The sequence below is a fragment of the Thamnophis sirtalis genome, unplaced genomic scaffold, assembly GCF_051295495.1.
Source record: "Thamnophis sirtalis isolate CommonGarterSnake01/CBP01778 unplaced genomic scaffold, rThaSir2_p1.2 scaffold_14, whole genome shotgun sequence".
Taxonomy (NCBI): Eukaryota; Metazoa; Chordata; class Lepidosauria; order Squamata; family Natricidae; genus Thamnophis; species Thamnophis sirtalis.
Genome location: NW_028261394.1, coordinates 1,460,187 through 1,479,025, shown reverse-complemented (window position 1 = coordinate 1,479,025; position 18,839 = coordinate 1,460,187). Strand labels below are relative to the sequence as shown.

At 52.0% G+C, this 18,839-nt stretch overlaps 1 protein-coding gene across 2 annotated transcripts in view; it reads left to right on the top strand.

The window, feature by feature from the left end:
* Positions 1-18,839, top strand: part of RAI1 (retinoic acid induced 1) — a 120,076-nt gene that overhangs the window by 95,676 nt on the left and 5,561 nt on the right. For both annotated transcript variants that reach the window (XM_087701729.1, XM_087701728.1), the window contains exons 3-4: positions 6,253-11,995; positions 16,310-16,403. In XM_087701729.1, the coding sequence (XP_087557855.1) occupies positions 6,269-11,995; positions 16,310-16,403 (5,821 nt within the window). In that variant the 5' untranslated portion in view covers positions 6,253-6,268. The remainder of the gene's footprint in view (positions 1-6,252; positions 11,996-16,309; positions 16,404-18,839) is intronic.

Genomic DNA, 18,839 nt, shown 5'->3' with positions numbered 1-18,839 from the left:
TAGGAGGAGGAGGAGAAGGAGGAGGAAGAGGAGGAGGAGACTTCTAGGATTGAGAGGAGGAGGAAGAGGAAGAGGAGGAGGAGACTTCTAGGATTGAGAGGAGGAGGAGGAGGAAGAGGAGGAGGAGACTTTTAGGATTGAGAAGAGGAGGAGGAAGAGGAGAGGAAAGAGGAGGAGGAAGAGGAGACTTCTAGGATTGAGAGGAGGAGCAGGAGCAGGAGGTGCAGGAGGAGACTTCTAGGATTGAGAAGAGGAGGAGGAGGAGAGGAGACTTCTAGAATTGAGGAAGAGGAGGAGGAGACTTCTAGGATTGAGAAGAGGAGGAGGAGGAGGAGGAAGACTTCTAGAATTGAGGAGGAGGAGGAGGGAGATGAAACTTCCAGGACTGATGCTGATGAAGGAGGAGGAGAGAGGAAGAGAGGAGAGCTTCACAATTTGTTCCATGAAAGACTGAATGAAAACACATGGGAGCTTTTCGAAGACAACTATGCTTTGCTTTCTCCTAAAGGCGCCTCACCTTAGTGGTCCAAGCTGGGAAGAAGTTAGTGGAAGTTGGAAGGGCATCGTCCCGATGTACAGAGAGAGGGAGAGAGGGGGGAGGGAGGAGGGGGGAGGGAGGGGGCTCATGCATTCATGCCCAGAGGCCATCTCTATGGCAACAGCAGGCGACCAAAGCCGGCTCTTATGGAGGCGCCACCATGGGGGCTGCGGTTTATCTCTGGACAAGTCGCAGGGAGATGGAATGTCTGCTCTGCATCTGAGCCCCTCCAGACATCGCAAGGCCCTTCTCTTTCCAGGAGCTGCCGGACCCACCGCAGAAGACCCACGGCTTATGTTGTTCGGCAGTCGTGGCTTTGCAAGCCCATGGAACACAGCACACCAGGCTCCCCCTGCTTTCCACCGGCTCCTGGTGTTTGCCCAAATTCATGTCCTCAACGCCAATGTCTATCTCAGCCTCTCCTCCTCTGCCGTCCCTTCTCCTTCTGCCTTTCATCCTCCAAGTCACAGTCTCATCGAGTCCCTCTCTTCCTGACTTTGTGGCCCACGTATTTGGGCTCCAGCCTCAGCATCTGTCCTTCCGAAGGGCAGTCAGGGTTGACTTCCTTCAGGATCGACTGATTGGGTCTCCTTGCTGTCCAAGGGACTCTTGAGAAGCATCAAACCGGGTGGCAAGAGAGTTCCTTCCATCCTCCTGTGAGACCCTTCTGACTTCTCAGCCAGGCGAAAGGGGTCTTCCTTAGTTAGACTGGCCACGGATCTCCTGGGCCTTTGATCTCTCCATCTCCACAGCTCCTTTGTCCGCCCTCGGCTCTGCCCTGCTGGCTTCGGTGCCCAATTTGAAGGGAGTCTAATTTCACGGTTAGATTTTGGAGACAGAGAATTACCCTCCCACTGTTTTTGTGTGAAGCGAGAAAAACGAGCTGAGATGGAGGGGGCCACGTCCACTGAACGTATCCAATCCAGTATAGAGACACAACTGATTGAACGTGGCCTTAGCTCGGACTGTCTGTGAGTAAAGTTTGGGATTAGTTTAAGATTCCGTGGATTGAGCAACCCCAGAAAATGGGTGAGTTCAGTCACCCAGGATGTGGTTGGGGACATCAGGAATTACCTGCTTTTAGTCCATCAATGGAAGGCTGGTCCTTGAACCATTGGGTTGGTGTCCCAGAAGACGCATCAAGGACTTGGTTTAAATCCAGAAGTGTGTTTCCATTCATGCTCGGAGAGGGGAGAGCAAAAATGGACTCCCGTTCCATTTCGGCTTAAATCTTTCTACGTTCAGCAAGGAGACCCCTAGAATTAATACTCTGCATTCTCTCTATGTGGGACACAGTGGCGAAGACACTGGGCATATAAGTGCAATCAAATCAAGTCAATCAATTATCGATCAGAAAGGTCGCAGTTCGGCGGTTTCGAATCCCTAGCGGAGGGAGCTCCTGTGACTTGTCCCAGCTTCTGCCAACCTAGCAGTTCGAAAGCACGTAAAAATGCAAGTAGAAAAAGAGAAACCACCTTTGGTGGGATGGTAACAGCGTTCCGTGGGCCTTCGGCGTTGAGTCATACCAGCCACATGACCATGGAGACGTCTTCGGACAGCGCTGGCCCTTCGGCTTTGAAACAGGAAAGACTAACATATATGTGCAAAGGGAGCCTTAACCTTTACTATCCTCTCTACAAATAAAGAGTGGGGTCAAAGCCCTACCCAGGGAAATCAGAAACACATTCTCACAGCCCTGAGAATAGCAAGGGAGAAATTGCAAGGGGGCGGGGGGTGGGGGGGCGCAACCAGCTTTTGAGAAATGGCAAAGGAAATCTCAACTCAGCCTGGGTCTTTAATAACGAAACCGAAGAGAATCCAATCTGCCAATCCAACCGGCGCCGCGTTTTTTTCATCCGTGCTTATTCTGGGAAAGGCAGAGCGGGTCCTGCCTCCCCGCAGCCTCTGCCTTTGATTTCCTCCTCTTTGTTCCTTAATTTTTTTCTTTCTTTCTTTCCTCCTTCCTACTCGGGACTCGATGGGCAGAATTGCAGAAGAAGCGGAGAAAAGAAGGGACATCTGCAGCGGGGTTCGTGGGCCAAGTTTTCAGAGCTGAAGCCTTGGCTGTATTTTAATGCCTTCCCTGCCGGGCTGTTTTTTTTTGGGGGGTGGGGAGACGGCTTCCTTGTAAAAGGAAGGGCGAGTTGGGCCCCTGCGTAGACGGCCACGTTTCGCCCCTCTTTGCAAACCAGCAAATGGGTCTTTTCTAAAGAAAGGGATCAGCGGTGATTCTGGATGATAAGAGTCTAGGACTGTGATGGCGAACCTCTGGCACGCGTGCCACACGTGACATGCAGAACCCCCCCCCGTGGGCATCATGCGGGCCTTCACCCCAGCTCAGTTCCACTGCATGCACGCCTCCCACCAGCCAGCTCATTTTCGGGTCTCTGCCATGCGCAGGGGGAGGGGTGCATGCAGGAGATGCGCACGCATGTGGGGGGTGGGTTGTACGCACATGTGGGGGGTGAGGGGAAGCACAAGGGCAGTGTGCCCCCACGCCCTATTTTTGGTCCAGGAGGCTGCAGGGAGACCTATTAGGCCCAAACCGGGCATGGGAGGTCGCGCGCAGATGAGTGGGAAGGGTGGGGGGAGTGTAGCGGGGGAGCACGCGCATCGTGAAGGGTGCAGGGAGGGGGTTACACGCGCATTGCATTATGGGTATGCTTTCGGCACGCGACAACAAAAAGCTTAGGCATCACTGGTCCAGGACGAAGTGACAAAGACCTTGGTGTGGTCTCCGTGTTCCGGATGTCTCCGCGTGCGTCTTTGGAGCCATGCTTTCCAACCTTGGCCACTTGCAAATGGTGGGCCTCAATTCCCAGATTTCTGGGGGTTGAAGTCCCCCCCTTTTCAAGCCACTCGGGTGGAGGAAACTGCTCCAGAGCATTGGCGGTTAATGGCTTCTGTGCATGCGAAGCCCGGGAAAGCCTTCGCTTGTGTCTATTCGCTCGATTGCGCGCGCATAGCAGTGGTCCGGCAGGTGGTCCTCCCGTCTTTCGCAGTGGGCAGGCTTCGCGGGCATCCTTGTGTGCATCGCAAGTGAGCAGCTGCTTGGGTTGTGCTCTCAGCTGTGGTGTGCTGGTGTTTGTGCGTACAGATGGCGCGTCCTCTGAACTGCAGAAAAACCCAGGTCAAGAAGAAAAGAGGCGCGAGGATGATATGCCTGTCCTCTCCTCAGGCCGTAGAAAAACCCTCTGAGGTTCTCCATCCGGCATCAGCTGCTCCTTAAAGACTGGCTGCCTGCCTCCTCATGAATCTAGGGGGGGGGGAGAATTTTAATGGGAAGAAGGGAGGGAAAGAAGGAGAGAGGGAGGGAGAGGAAGGAAGGAAGGAAGGAAGAAGGAAGGAGGAATGGGGAGGGAGGAAAGAAGGAGAGAAGGAAGGAGATATTAAAGGAAGAGGAAGGGAGGGAAGGAAGGAAAGAAAGGGGAGAAGGAAGGGAGGGAGGGAGGGGGAGGAAAAGAAGTTAGGAAGAAGGGAAGGAAGGGGGAGGGAAAGAAGGAGAGAAGGAAGGAAAAAGAGAAGGAAGGTAGGGAAGAAAAGAAGAAGGAGAGAAGAAAGGGATGGGGAGGAAAAGGAGAGAAAGAAGGAAGAAGAGGGAGGGACAGAAAGAAGGAGAGAAGGGGAGAGGGAAAGAAGGAGAGAAGAAAAGAGGGAGGGGAAGAAGGAGGGGGGGAAGGGAAGAAGGAGAGAAGGAAGGAGGGACGGAAAGGAGAGAAAGGAGGGAGGGAGAAGGAAAAAGGAAAGAAGGAGAGAAAGGAGGGAGGGAGGCCATTTACACTGGCTTAAAGCTATACATTGAGCCACCCATAGAAATGATGGTCAACATACTGAAAGCATCACAGGGGAAACCAGGATTCTGCTAATGGAAAACCAGACACTCCATGTTGGGTGAGGTTCCTCAGCCTTCTTCAAACTGGCCAGGGGTTTAGGGAATTCCTGGTAGGAAAGACAGAGTTAGCTTACATAAGACTTTGGTGGACCTTTGGGGTGAGACTTCTTCGGAGGGACAGAATTCTCCCTCCGCGTCCTCTCTCTGCGCATCGTCCTCCGTCCTGCCTAGAAATACAACAGCAGGAGCTCTGTGGGGCTTCCAATGCAACCAGAACTGCGAAACCCAGCATTTCTTAAAACGTTTCGCAGCTCTCATAAAGACCAGACAGATTCCAGAGGTACCGCGCCAATTACGAAATGCGCCAGTTGGGAATAGCTGGTCGGGGCAAGGGGAAATATCCAGGGGAACCCAAATCCTGGGAGAGCCAGTTGCAGAGGCCAGGAATCTCGGCGCGCATGGAAGATCTTTCTGTTCCGGCAACAAAGGCAAACACTAACCAGGCATTTCTGGAGTTGCTGCATTTGTGCTCAGTGCTACGTTGGGGACTCTTCAAACAGCCTCCAGATCCTTTGTTGCTTTCGCTGCGCAGGCTGGACACAGGGACTCGTCCGCTAAGTGCTTTTTATGGAGTCAGAGGTGAAGGGCAAGCCGCCAGACGTCCAGGCGGCACAATGGCCAGGGTGAAGGTTTGCTGGAGAGAGAGAGAAAGAGAGAGAGAGCAGGAAACAACCAACTGCCCCTCCTGTGGGTTTTTTTTTCGGTGTGCAGAACGGGACGTTTCCTTCCCAGGCTGAAGGGCGCCTTCAGAGCACAGGGCTGGGAGGAAAAATTAGGAGAGGTTGGGGCATTTGCTGAATGCGGTGGGGGCAGAAAAAGGATGATGTAGTGCCAACCCAGTTCAGCTCCTGCTTCTTCTAAGGACGGCCACACGTGGAACCTAGGGGGTGAGCCGCTGAGATAACGAAAGAGACGATAGCGTTTTAGACGGGAGTATCGGCTTCACGCGACGCCCTCTCATTTGCAAGCCACAGCTTTCGGGGTGATGTCTGCTGCAGCCTCGAAGGAGTTTCCCATTCAGCCCTGTGTGGTTTTGTTTTAAGCTCGGGAGAACATCCCAAAGCAACAACGTTTCTTTGCTTGTGCAAAGGGGCTAAATTCCCTTCCGCATCTCCGTAACCCTTCCCCTTGGTTTTGTTGGATGGGAGGCCTTTGAGACGGAATCTAGGAGGAGCTAAGCCTCCTGAAAGTTTAGCCAGGCTGGCCCCATTACCATGTTCCATAAGTGGCTCCTTCGCCAGAGAGTTCAGCCAGGATTGATTTATGCCATAGGAATTGGAATTTCCCTTCCAGGCTGTGGATTCTTGGTACCCGTAAAGACAAAATGGCGGCTGTTCAGTGTTGGGACCAAACTCTTGTGTCCTTCTTGAGAGCTGGGGAGAAAATAGGGCCAGGCTTATACTGTGGTTAGCGTGCTGGGCACGCACAGCCCTGATGCCCTCTTCTACCTTTGCTAAAATCCCTCCCTGTTTCCCTCGTGGGCAGGGGACACGGGGGGGTGGGTCTCTGTCAATATGGGGAGATGGAGTGTTAGCAGCACACGTTGTCGACTCTTTTGTACCTATTGGGGGGAGAATGCAAAGCCGGAGTGGAGGAGAAACACACCCACCCCCCCAAACCAACCACACACATACACACACACACAGATCTGCCTTCAACTCCGGCATTTGTTTATTTGTTTGTAAAGCAGAACCAATGACAAAGCCACAACAATTCAAGGTGAAAAGTTGGGCGGGGCGGAGAGAGAGAGTGAGAGAGAGAGAGGAGGGGGGAAAAAACGCGTTGACTTTAATCCTCCAGTTTCTGCTTTTTCTCTCCGCAGATAACAAGGCCCAGCCATGCAGTCCTTTCGCGAAAGGTGTGGTTTCCATGGCAACCAGCAGAACTACCAGCCGACTTCTTCGCAAGATTCATCACGCCTGGAGAATTACAGGCATCAAAGCCCAGCCTGCGAACGTCAGAGGCTGGTGACAAAAGAGTATTACAGCCCCCAGCAGCCACCTCCTCCGCTGCCCCCGTTGCCGTACCAAGCCTTTGGTGAAAACAGCGCCGTGGAGAAGTACCATCGGGGAAGCAATAAGCCGTTACGCGGCCAGCAGCTACCCAGCAGGCCGGCTTCCTTCCCCAATTACTCCATCCAAGAGAATAGTCCCTACCCTTCACGCTACGCCGGAGAGGACGGCCTGCAGGGATGGGTGTCCCCGCAGCAGCAGCCGCCTCCACAGCCTTTACCTGGCGGGGTGGCCAAGTACGAGGATAATCTGATGAAAAAGACGGCCACCCCATCAAGTAGCAGGCAGTACCATGAACAGACACCCCAGCTGCCCTTCCGAAGCCACGCCTTGCACCTCCAGCAGCAGCCGGGACCCCAGCCCTCTCCCCTGACGTACCCCAAACTCCCCAGGCAGAAGATGCAAAACGAGGTGTCCTCCTCGCTCTCCTTCTCGCAGGGATCCCACTTTCCGCAGCATTCCCAGTCCTTCCCGGCTTCCTCCACGTACACATCGGTCCAGAGCGGGGGGCAGACAGCTCATTCCTACAAAAGTTGCAACCCTCCCCCTGCCCCACCCACGCACGAAAGGGGTCTGGGCAGTGCCGCTAACTTGCCCGCCGCACAACGGGTCCAGGGTTTACACAGCTACCAGCCCAACCGAATCAGCTACGAGCAGCCGCCACAGCAGCCACCGCCGCCGCCACCACCACCACCACCTCCGCCCTCTTTGCAAGGTAGACACCATGCTCAGGAGGCACTGCACTATCAAAGCCTAGCAAAATACCAACATTATAACCAGCCAGGACAGAGTTACTGCCAAGCTGACGCTCCGGTGAGGACACCGGACCAGTATTACCAAACGTTTAGCCCCAGCTCGAGTCACTCTCCAGCTCGTTCCGTTGGGAGGTCCCCGTCGTATAGTTCAACGCCTTCTCCGTTGATGCCTAACTTAGAGAACTTCCAATACAGCCAGCAGTCGCTGACCGCTGGGACATTTCCAGCCAACCTGGCTGACCATAGCCACTTCATGCCTTTGCTGAACCCGTCGCCAACCGACGGGGCGAGCTCCGACGCCCAGCCACCTGCCAACTGCAAGAGCCTGTCAAAGGAGAAGATCCCCGAGAACCTCTTATCGGATCTGAGTCTCCAAAGCCTGACAGCCCTTACCTCTCAAGTGGAAAACATCTCCAACACTGTCCAGCAGCTTCTCCTTTCCAAGTCCACGGGGATGCCACAGAAGAAGGGGATCAAAAACTCACCCAGGACCCCAGAGCAACTCAAGGGACAGCACTGCAGCCCCGAGGGCAACAATTATCCTGCAGAGCAAGCGGGGACTCCACACTCTGACCCCCTCAGCACCCCGCAGTCGGTCCACGCTGAAACCCAAGAGACCGATTACCTGAGTGGCTCCGAAGACCAGCTGGAGAGGGGCTTCCTGTACTGCAGTCAAAGCCGTAGCCCAGCTCGGGTCAACAGCAATGCCAAACCCAAGCCCGAATCTGTGTCCACCTGCTCGGTGACGTCTCCGGATGACATGTCGACCAAGTCCGATGATTCCTTCCAAAGCATTCACCCCAGCCTGCCCTTGGAGAGCTTTACGAAGTTTGTGTCTGGTGAAAGAGACTGCCCCCGGTTGCTCCTCAGTGCTCTCTCTCAGGAGGAGCTGGCCTCTGAAATTATTGGTCTTCAGGATGCTATTAACGAGAAAGCAGACAAAGGCTGGGCCAACTCCCCTGCTCCAAGCAAAGATCCAGACAAATCTCCTTTCCACTTGGAGAACCACAGGACTTGCCTTGACTCTGTGGTCAAAAGCCCCTGGTCCAACCAGGGGGACTCCAACGCTCTTGCTGAGCCCCTGAAGTTAGACAAAGGACTGGGGCGTAACAATGGGAAAAACTTCACTGAGGAGGTTTATGACACCTCCCAGGTTTCCTTCACCACAACCGAGACGAAGAATTCCCTCAAAACCACCAGCTCCGTGGGCTACAATGCCAAGCCAAGCATCTCGGTGGCCACCTCCAGTTCGGAGACCCCTGGAGGCTTCAGCTGCTATTCCAACGCCACTTCCAACTCAGTCAGTTCCGAAAGTGCCATGGAGAACTTTGAGTGGCCAGATGAGAACCTCAGCGACACCTGGAAAGAGCTCGGCTCAAGCCTTCAATCCTCAGATCTTTCCAAGAGTTTGTTCTCTGGCAAACTGAGCGAGACTTCTGAGGAGAAAAAAAATGCCTCCTGCATGAGTCTCTGTGGTCCCGAAGGGTCCAATGAAGGCGAGGGAATCACGGGCTTCGGTCAGCAGCAGCAGGCCAGCAAAGAAGAAGGCTTAAATTACAACGAGGCCACGAGGACAGAGAGCGAGCGATGGCTGGAGGACACGGCCAGGAACTCCTGTTCAGGAGAAGATTTCAGCGAACTCCCCATGATGTCTTCTCCGGACCTGAAAGAATCTGATTTGGAACCTGAAGAATATTCCTCTTTGTGTGAGTTAGCTGGCTCTGAGCAAAAGACATTGACTTACGATGCCTTCACCCCTAAGCCTGCAGAGAACGCTCCGGTTCTTTCTCTCCAAGATACCCCAGGATCGGCGGAAGAAGCCACCAACACCGTTGAGAAAGAGAACACCGCTCCTCCTTCTCATTTGTCTGATCCATCCGTTCTCCTTTTGGGACCCGCAGTTGGCACAGACACCAAAGTGAAAAGCTGGTTCGAAACTTCTCTGCATCACTTGGAGTCCAAGGAAGAGTCATCAGCTGGTGAAAACGTCCCTCAAGATAAGACCGAGACGTCAACTACTTTGCTGTTGAAGAAACCAGTCCTACCAGACAAGTTGACCACAACCTCAGAGCCCACCTCCAGAGGTAAAAGTCTTCGGAGTAAAAAGCTGCAGTGTAGGCTGTCGAGTGGAGAGGAACTTATTCAATCCATGTCAAATCCATGTTCAGGTATTCAAGCAGCTGGCCTTGTGGCCAATACATGCTCGGCTCCCAACAACTTGATTGAAATGCCCAGTAAGAACACGCACGGCCAGACTCCCAGGTTCCCCACGGAGGGCTTGCCGGCCAGAATGTGTACCCGTTCCTTTTCTGCAATGACCGAGCCACGAATGCCAGACCCTCTGGAAGGTGCCAAAGCTTCAACTCCTCACGAGAAGTTGGCGGGCAAGAAGTCCATGTGTGTTTTGAAAGAGAGAGTGTCCTTCAAAGCTAGGAAGGCCAATGGGAAGGCGTCGCCAAAGCTCTGCAATCCGTCTCCTCCCCTGATCTCCAACTTGACCCAGAATGAAGACTCTGCTGTCTCCAAGGCCAAAGAAGGCGACATTGTAGAAACCGAGATGAAAGATCAACAATCCATGATTCTCCGTTCCAGGACCCGGACTCAGGAGGTCTTCTACACCAAGCGAAGGAGAGAGAAAAACATGGTGGAAGTGGACTTCAAAAACGCCAAACTGCCCCGTAAGGTCTTCCCCAACAACCTTCTGCCGGGGTCTTTCAGGATCAGCTCTGAGAAGGAGAGCAAGCTGGGCAAGCAGATGAAAGCTAGGCCGGAAATGGCCGGCAAGATCTCCGAGAGGCCGCTCCATGCCTTGAAAAGAAAGTCTGTTTTCCTGCCCCCGATTCCGGCGAAGAAACGGAACCTGATCCTCCGAAGCAACAATCACAGCAGCAGCAGCAGCGGGAAGGAAGAGAAGCCAGACGTGTCTTCTGGCCTCTTTAAGAGGATGCCGTCCTCCAGGCGAACCAACGTGAAACCATCTCCCAAGAACTCCTGTGAAGTGATGCTGAAGTCCCCCCAGGCAAAGGAAAACCCGGGGGTCTGCATCAAAATCACCTCCCGGGCTTCCTTCCAGGGCGCCATGAAGACCAAAGTGCTGCCCCCGAGGAAAGGAAGGGGCTTGAAGCTGGAAGCCATCGTGCAGAAGATCACCTCCCCCAACCTGAAAAAGTTCGCCTGCAGAACGGTGGCCACCGCCGTCCCTGCCACAGTTCCCGCTGCCGCCGCCGCCCACAGTAATCCTCTCAGCCCTTCCCTTCCAGAGCGGGAACAGGCCTCAAAGACTACGAGCGGAACCCCAGCCGTGGGGGAAGCTCGGCCATTAAACCAGGCTTCGTCACAAAAGGCTCCCGCCGCTGCAGCAGCCGAGCAATTATGCAGAAACCCGAACAACAGATCCTTCAGAGGAAAACTAATGAACAGTAAGAAACTGTCCTCCAACTGCTTCAAGGGTGAGGCCTATTCATCTCCCGAGACGTTGCAGCTCAGCGGCGACAGCATGGCTGCGAGCACCGTCTGCCTGCTTCCCAAGAAGAGGAGCCGAAAGGGGAAAACGGCCTCCTTCCACGTGGCCAAAAATAGCTTGGAGAAATGCCCTCACCTGAGCCCGTCTTTGTTCCTGGCTGCCCAAGAGAAACCCAGGGTGGCGGCGGTGGCTACGGCAGCTGGGAAAGGCGATGAGGGACAAAGGGAAGGGAAAAAGCCCAAAGGAGAAGACAAAGGCTTGGGGAACGCCGAGAGTGTGGAAGGGAGGTCCCCCCAGGCCCAGACCCGGGCCCAGAAGCAGCGAGCCCACCACGCCAACTACAACGGCTACACCAAGAGACAAAGGAAGCACCACAAGCGCCGGAAGGTCCAAAGCGTCCCCTCGCGGTGCAAGAACAAGACCCGGCGACGGCACCAGCAGCAGGCCCCTCTGCTGAGCCCCACGGAGCCCGAGATCCGGCTCAAGTACGTCTCCTGTAAGCGGCTGAGGGCGGACAGCCGGGCACCACCCTTCTCGCCGTACGTCCGGATGGAGAAGTGGGATGAATTCCTCACCACCTGCACCGTCATCAACTCCTCAGCCGAAGAGGCAAAACTCCACAACGAGCAGCAGCAGCATCACACTTCTTCGTTTTCCTCTTTGTCTGCCCAAGCTGGGCTTTTGGGGACCACCTGTCTGCGGTCCCCGGCCATCCTACCTCTGTCGTCCATGATGCACCTCGGGCCGGTGGTCTCCAAGGCCCTCAACACTGCCTGCTTGGTCTGCTGCTTGTGCCGCCAACCGGCCAACTACAAAGACCAGGGGGACCTCTGCGGGCCCTACTACCCGGAGGACTGCCTACCGAAGAAGAAATCGAGACTGAAAGAGAAGGTCAAAGTGGAAGCCCTGGGGGAAGGGCCTCCTCCCTCCTCCTCCTCCTCCTCGTTGGCAGAAAGGCTGCTCAAAGCAACAGATAATAATTGCGCAACCGGTACGCTGGGTGGAAAGACGCCAAGGTTGGACAGTGGCACTGACTCAGCGAGACAAAGCGCGCTGCGTTCGAGTTCAAGGGGGCTGTTTAGGAAACTGCAGAGCTGTTACTGTTGCGATGAGAGGACAGAGGGAGAGGAGGCTACGGCAGGGGTGTCAGTAGCAACGGTTGAGAAGCTCCGGAGGCATGAATGCGGCAAGGCGGATTTGCCCCCGCCGGACCCCGCCGGAGAGACGCAGGAGCATTGGGTTCATGAAGCCTGTGCTGTATGGACAGCTGGGGTCTACCTGGTGGCAGGGAAACTCTATGGACTGCAGGAGGCAATAAAGATGGCCGCGGATGTGGTAAGAGGAATACCCTGCCCTGCGTGTACTTGCGGCGTCCCTGGGGACAGGAACAATGACAGGCTCAGCTAGTGCTGATCAGAGTCAAGGAAGCTGCACGGCAAGAGGCGACAGGCTGCAGTGGGAGGGGAAGGAAGGCAGTGGGGTTCTCCGATCTGTACCTGCAGCAGGTTTTGGGGAGCAGCCAAGGAATCCAGCCAAGTCCTCATGAGCCCACCTGGTCGCTTCTCGCTGGGTCAACTCGAAGGGGTTCAGGGTTTCTCTAGTTGATGTTCTATCAGGTTTATTTTCTCGCTTGGGAAAACGGACGCTCCCTATAAGAACACAAGGAGAATGTGAATGTATCCAGGTCCTGAGTTTGCAAACTTCAGACTAACTCAAGGTCTGAAGACTAAGGAGAATATTAGCTCAGGGTGTTCACGAGAGCTCCTGTAAGAATGGAAGAAAACCTGGTTAATATCCAAGTCTTGAGTTTGAGAGGTCCTTGATAGCAATAGCAATAGCAGTTAGACTTATCTACCGCTTCACAGGGCTTTCAGCCCTCTCTAAGCGATTTACAGAGTCAGCCTATCGCCCCCACAGTCTGGGTCCTCATTTCACCCACCTCGGAAGGATGGAAGGCTGAGTCAACCTTGAGCCGGTGAGATTTGAACCGCCGAACTGCAGCTAGCAGTCAGCTGAAGTGGCCTGCAGTACTGCACCCTAACCACTGCGCCACCTCTGAGCTTGGTGGTTTACTTGCAGATGTTTCATGCTCTTATAGGTAACACCATCAATGTTAGAAGGGAATGGAGTTTGGAGGAGGAGGAGGAGGAGGAGGAGGAGGAGGAGGAGGAGTTGTTGTTGTTGTTGTTGTTGTTGTTGTTTTTGGTGCTCTCTTGAGTTGTTTTCTTGAGGATGTTTCATAACCCAACTAGGTAACATCATCAACGCTAGAAGGGAGTGGGTTTTTCAGGAGGAAGAGGAGAAGGAGGAGGACTGTAAGGTCCTTGATGCTCTCTGAGCTTCGTTGTTTTCTTGCAGATGCTTTGTTACCCAAACTAGGTAAAATAATGCCAACTAGCACTGATGATGTTGCCTAGTTTGGGTAATGAAATGTCTGTAAGAAAACCACCAAGCTCAGAGAGCACCAAGGACCTCTCCAACTCAAGACCTGGAAATAACCAGGTTTTCTTCCATTCTTACAGGGAGTGTAATCACCCAGGGAGGCCTGGGCCTTCTGGCTTCCTACACAATTATGTTTGGCCCAAGAGGGGTCCCGGGAAGAAACGCCTATCAAAGGAACTCCATGGGGACGTGTGGGGGGAGGATGGCAGCCTTCAGAACAACCGTCTCTGTCTCTCTCGGGTTGCTGAGGGCTTCCTGGAGGCTTTTGGGGTGGTGGATAGGACGCCATTTCTGGTTGGTGCCTCCTGCGTGCCCATCAGCAGAGCAGGAAGGCTGTGGGTCTTTGTCACTGATGCTGCTGTGGTATATTATGCCTGTTGGTGGTAGCTACTGCAACGTTCTGGGGATCTGATTATGCATCCCCCAAAGTGTAACAACGAGAATGTTCTTCCCAAGATGAGTTTTCTATCCAAAGAGCCACATTTTTTTCAGCTGATCCCACTAAGTAGGCCAGAGAAGGACTTTAAGGACTTCACCCTGTCAGGATATTGGAAGACGTGGCCGAGAAACAGAAGAAAGCAGAGAGGGCATGCCAGTGTAGCAGAGACAGTGTTTCTTGGGAAATAAGCCAGGATCTTCCAAAGGAAGTAGATAATGTTTTGGTCCCTCTTGCTTGCCTTCTGGCCCTCTGCTGTCCAAGGTGGTAGGTCATCTTCTCCCTCAAGACTTCACTTGGCTGGTTTTTTTTCCCCAGCCAGTGGCAATTTTTGTGTGTGGAGAGCATCTCTCCCAAAGTAAAGATTTTGCAGCCCCTTCTTCACCCGGACAACAGTTCTTTCTATCCCACCGTCCTTTCATCCCTTTCCCAAAGGATCCTTCAAAAACGTTCTGCAGAGTCTCACGGTGTCCACACGGAATTAGGAAAGGCACAGTAAGAACACGGGCAGCATCTTCCTCACCTAGATGGAAATTGGCATCTCATTTAGCCAAGGGGGGTGGCTTGGGAAAAGTCCCACCATTCTGCAAGAGAGGAAGAGAGAGGCGAAAGGCCATCAGTGCTGGATGTTGGGGCCCAAATTCAGGGACCTAAATCTCAGGTCCTTCTAGTGGGTGACCTGGCAGAGGGCTCACGTCCTCAGGGAGCTCTGAGGCAGAGTTTGAGGACAACTTATGGAGGAAGATCTGCCAACTTATCAAGGACACCCCTTGGCAGATCTTCCTCCATTAAATGCCCACCCTTCCTGCCGACCCTCGCGAAGAGGGACTATTTATAGGCAGGGGCTGAGCTCAGGATCTCAGCATCTCCAAAGGTCCATGTTGGGGACCTGCCTGAAACCTTGGCAAGCTGTAACCATGAATGGTCACAAACAACCACAGTACCAAGTCTCCCTCTTTCCAGGGTCCTAAGGCCACTATTTTGAAGAGCCGAGATGGCGCAGTGGTTAGGGTGCAGTACTGCAGGCCACTTCAGCTGACTGTTATCTTGCAGTTCAGCGGTTCTAATCTCACCGGCTCAAGGTTGACTCAGCCTTCCATCCTTCCGAGGTGGGTGAAATGAGGACCCAGATTGTTGTTGGGGGCGATATGCTGACTCTGTAAACCGCTTAGAGAGGGCTGAAAGCCCTATGAAGCGGTATATAAGTCTAACTGCTATTGCTATTGCTATTGAAGTCTCTGCAGGGCAGAAGACCAGGTTGTGGTTCTCTGTTTTTGAACAAGTTACTATCAGTGATCACAGTGGACTAACAGAAGCCCAGCCAGAGGTGTTGGGCTGCACTTCATTGAGGGTGCTTCAAGCAGAATATGGACAGCTGTCAATCTAGGGGATGGTGTTCATTTGGTTCCCTGCATAGAGCAAGATTGTATGCCGCAGAAAGTATCTTAGGAAATTCAGAGCCTCATTCCTCCCTAGGACATAGTCCCCAGCAAGGTTTGAAACAGCTGGTTTAGAATAGAATAACAGAGTTGGAAGGGACCTTAGAGGTCTTCTAGTCCAACCCCCTGCCTAGGCAGGAAACCCTACACCACTTCAGACAAATGGCTATCCAACATCTTCTTAAAAACTTCCAGTGTTGGGGCATTCACAACTTCTGGAGGCAACTTCTGTTCCACTGGTTTAATGTTCTCACTGTCAGGAAATTTCTCCTTAGTTCTAAGTTGCTTCTCTCCTTGATTAGTTTCCTCCCATTGCTTCTTGTCCTGCCCTCAGGTGCTTTGGAGAATAGTTTGACTGCTTCTTCTTTGGGGCAACCCCTGAGATATTGGAAGGCTGCTATCATGTCTCCCCTGGTCCTTCTTTTCATTAAACTAGGCATCCCCAACGGTTCCTGCAACCGTTCTTCATATGTTTTAGTCTCCAGTCCCCTAATCCTCTTTGCTTGCTCTTCTCTGCACTCTTTCTACCACTTGGATGGACAAATGACCTGTAGGAAACTCAGCATTGCTTACACATAATATTGATATTTCTTTAATTTTATAAATAACACTAGTGCGAAACAGAGACGCCACGTTCTGTGAGTTCCCAAGTCAGAAACTTTTCTCAAGATGTGCAAATTTTCTCAGGTGTGTCAAAAAAAAAAAAAAAAGCTGTGCATGCCCAGGAGTGACCATTAGGGCCATGTGCTAATGACATGGTGGCGCAGTGGGTAGAGTGCAGCACTGCAGGCCACTTCAGCTGACTGCAGTTCTGCAGTTCGGCAGTTCAAATCTCACCGGCTCAGGGTTGACTCAGCCTTCCATCCTTCCGAGGTGGGTGAAATGAGGACCCGGATTGTTGTTGGGGGTGATATGCTGACTCTGTAAACCGCTTAGAGAGGGCTGAAAGCCCTATGAAGCGGTATATAAGTCTAACTGCTATTGCTATGTCTTACTAAAGTGGGCTCTGCTAGAATTCCTTTGCAAATCTTCCAATCCTGACCCTCTTCGCTAGATGATTTGGCCAGCATGATGGACTCCAGTAAAGTGAAAATTGGGGGTGGTGGTGGTGTTTCAATAATTAAAACATAAATGGCAGAAGGGAAGGACAGCTATCATGAATTCCAATTAGTTCAGGTAAACGTCAAGAACGTTGAGCCTTCAGGAGGCCACCTTGGCCCAAACTCACTCTGGATGGAGCGGAAGTTCTTCTCAAAAGTAACTTTGAGTCAAGCTCCATGCCACTAGACCTCATGGAGTTTCTGTTTTCTTCCCCCTCCCTGCCGACTGCAGAGGTGTTTCGGCTGTCAGCGAGTCGGGGCGACCATCGGCTGCTGTCACAAGGGGTGCACCCAGATATTTCACTACACATGTGCCATTGACGCAGGTGAGCATCTCACAGGACGGAGCAGTAGGTAAAGAATTGTGGATAATTCTCTCCTCCCTTCAAGCAGCGGTGTATCTCCCACAAGGTGTATATCCTACAAGGTGGTGTATATCCTACAAAATCAAGATGCCGGCTGTGTCAGCACTGCCACCTGTTTTTCGGGTGTCCCACCTGTGGACCGAAAAAGCCAAGCGAGTTTCAATCGCGCTAAGGTTCTTTGCCAAAAAGCAACTGGACTTTCCTGTTTATTTTATTTTTTTTCTTAAAAAGCTTTCGCTTTGCATCCAGGAAGCTTCCTCGGTTCTTCCTCGGTTTTTCAGCTCAGAACTGAAGAAGCTTCTCGGATGAGAAGGGAAACGTTTTCAAGAGGGGGAAAAGAAAACCAAGAAAGGCCTCTTGCCGGTTCGGTGCGCACGCAATTTGCCTACGTACGCAGTGGCCTGTAAATTGGTCTGCGCACGCACGGAACATTAAAAATGTTTTAAAAGAAACAAATGACAGAGGAACAAATAGAATATAAACCAGAACTCTTTCTACTGGGAATAACCAAGGGGAAATACAGAAAGAAAATTTAAGGAGAGAAGGGAAAGGAGAGGAGGAAGGAAGGAAGGAGAGAAGAAAGAGAAGAAAGGGGGGAAAGAAGGAGGGAAGGAGGGAGGGAGGGAAGCAAGGAGGGAAGGAAGGAGGGAAGGAAGGAGAGAAGGAGAGAAGAAAGGAGGTAAGGAAGGAGAGAAGGAAGGGGGGAAGGAAGGAGGGAAGGAAGGAAGGAGGAAAGGAAGGAGAGAAGGAGAGAAGAAAGGAGGGAAGGAAGGAGAGAAGAAAGGAGGGAGGGAAGGGGGAAGGAGGGAGGGAAGGAAGGAGAGAAGAAAGGAGGGAAGGAAGGAGGGAAGGAAGAAGAAGTAGGATTGTTGTAAAATAGGATGGGTTTATGGGATGGTAAGATAGCAATTTCAGGTATATTGTCAACTGTAGGGGGGGAAATTGTTACAAATACATATTATTAATAAGAGTTATGAGATCATATAATTGTGAATGTATATATGAGAAATAAAATTTAAAAAAAAAAGAAAATTTAATACATACTAATACATCTGTTCACTACAGCCAGAATAACATTTGCCCAATGCTGGAAACAAAGTAATATTCCCCCAGATGAATGAGTGATTCAGAAAATTTTAGATTGTGCAGAAATGGACAAGTTAACATTAAGATTAAAGGACAGAGAAGAGTCTGAATACTGTGAAATTTGGGGTAACTGGTTATAAAGGGTTGCGTAAGAGGAATAAAGTTAATTCAGCCGAGAAACAACAGAGAAATGTATAGAACTGTAGATGAATGTATATAAATATAGAAGCGATGTAAGATTGAGATACACAGGTATGATGCCATATCGATGTTAATGTGATGATTGTAAGATGTTATAGAGGGGGGGAAAAAACAATACAAAATTTGCTTGATTAAAAAAAAGTTTTAAAAAAAGATGTCGCAGCGTGTGGGGAACCGGTTCGGAGGCGTGGCCAGCATGCCATCCATACCGGTTCGGCCACCCAGTTGCCATTTCCGCTACCGGTTCCACCGAACTGATGCAAACTGGTTTGAATCAAGACATTATGGCAGTCTTTCTCAACCTTGGCGACTTTAAGTCCTGTGGACTTCAACTCCCAGAATCCCCCAGCCAGCATAGCTGGCTGGGGAATTCTGGGAGTTGAAGTCCACAGGACTTAAAGTCGCCAAGGTTGAGAAACACTGCATTATGGGGTATCACAGCAGCATCTTGAAAGGCTGCCAGATTTTTGCCTTTGATCCCCCCCCCTTTACTCCAAAGAGAATCAAGGTGGAAAGATTTGGAGTTTCTTTCTGCTGCTCCCTCCCTCCCTCCCTCCTCGGACTGAGCTGTTTATTTTCCCTTAACTCCTCCTGCAGGCGCTGGTCAAGGTTATCTCTCCATTCCTCGACAGGAACTGAGAGCACCTCATTTTGAAGGCAGTTATTTGAAATTCCGGGAAGGGAGCGAGGGAGCGAGCGGGAGGCACCGCACATCACAGGGCAAAGGGAGGAGGAAATTGGGGGAAAGACAAGCAATGGGCGGGCCTCCCTCCTTCGTTTCCTGGTGGCTGCAAGGAAGAAGATTTCTTTTGTTGTTTTAACACGCAGGAGCAATGCAGACCTTTTCGAACAAGCTTCTCCTGGGGCAAAAGAGCCCCTCTTTCTTTCTTTCTTTCTTTCCTTTTCTTTCTTTCCTTCTTTCTTTCTTTCCTTCTTTCCTTCTTTCCTTCTTTCTTTCCTTCTTTCCTTCTTTCTTTCTTTCCTTCTTTCCTTGCAATTATTTATTTGCACCACTGAGGTATTCCTGCAGCGGAGGGACCCAGCCTGGAGTCTCAGGGCTGTGGGAGACCTTGGAAAGTTTTCGAAGGCAGCCAGGGACACCCCCAAAAG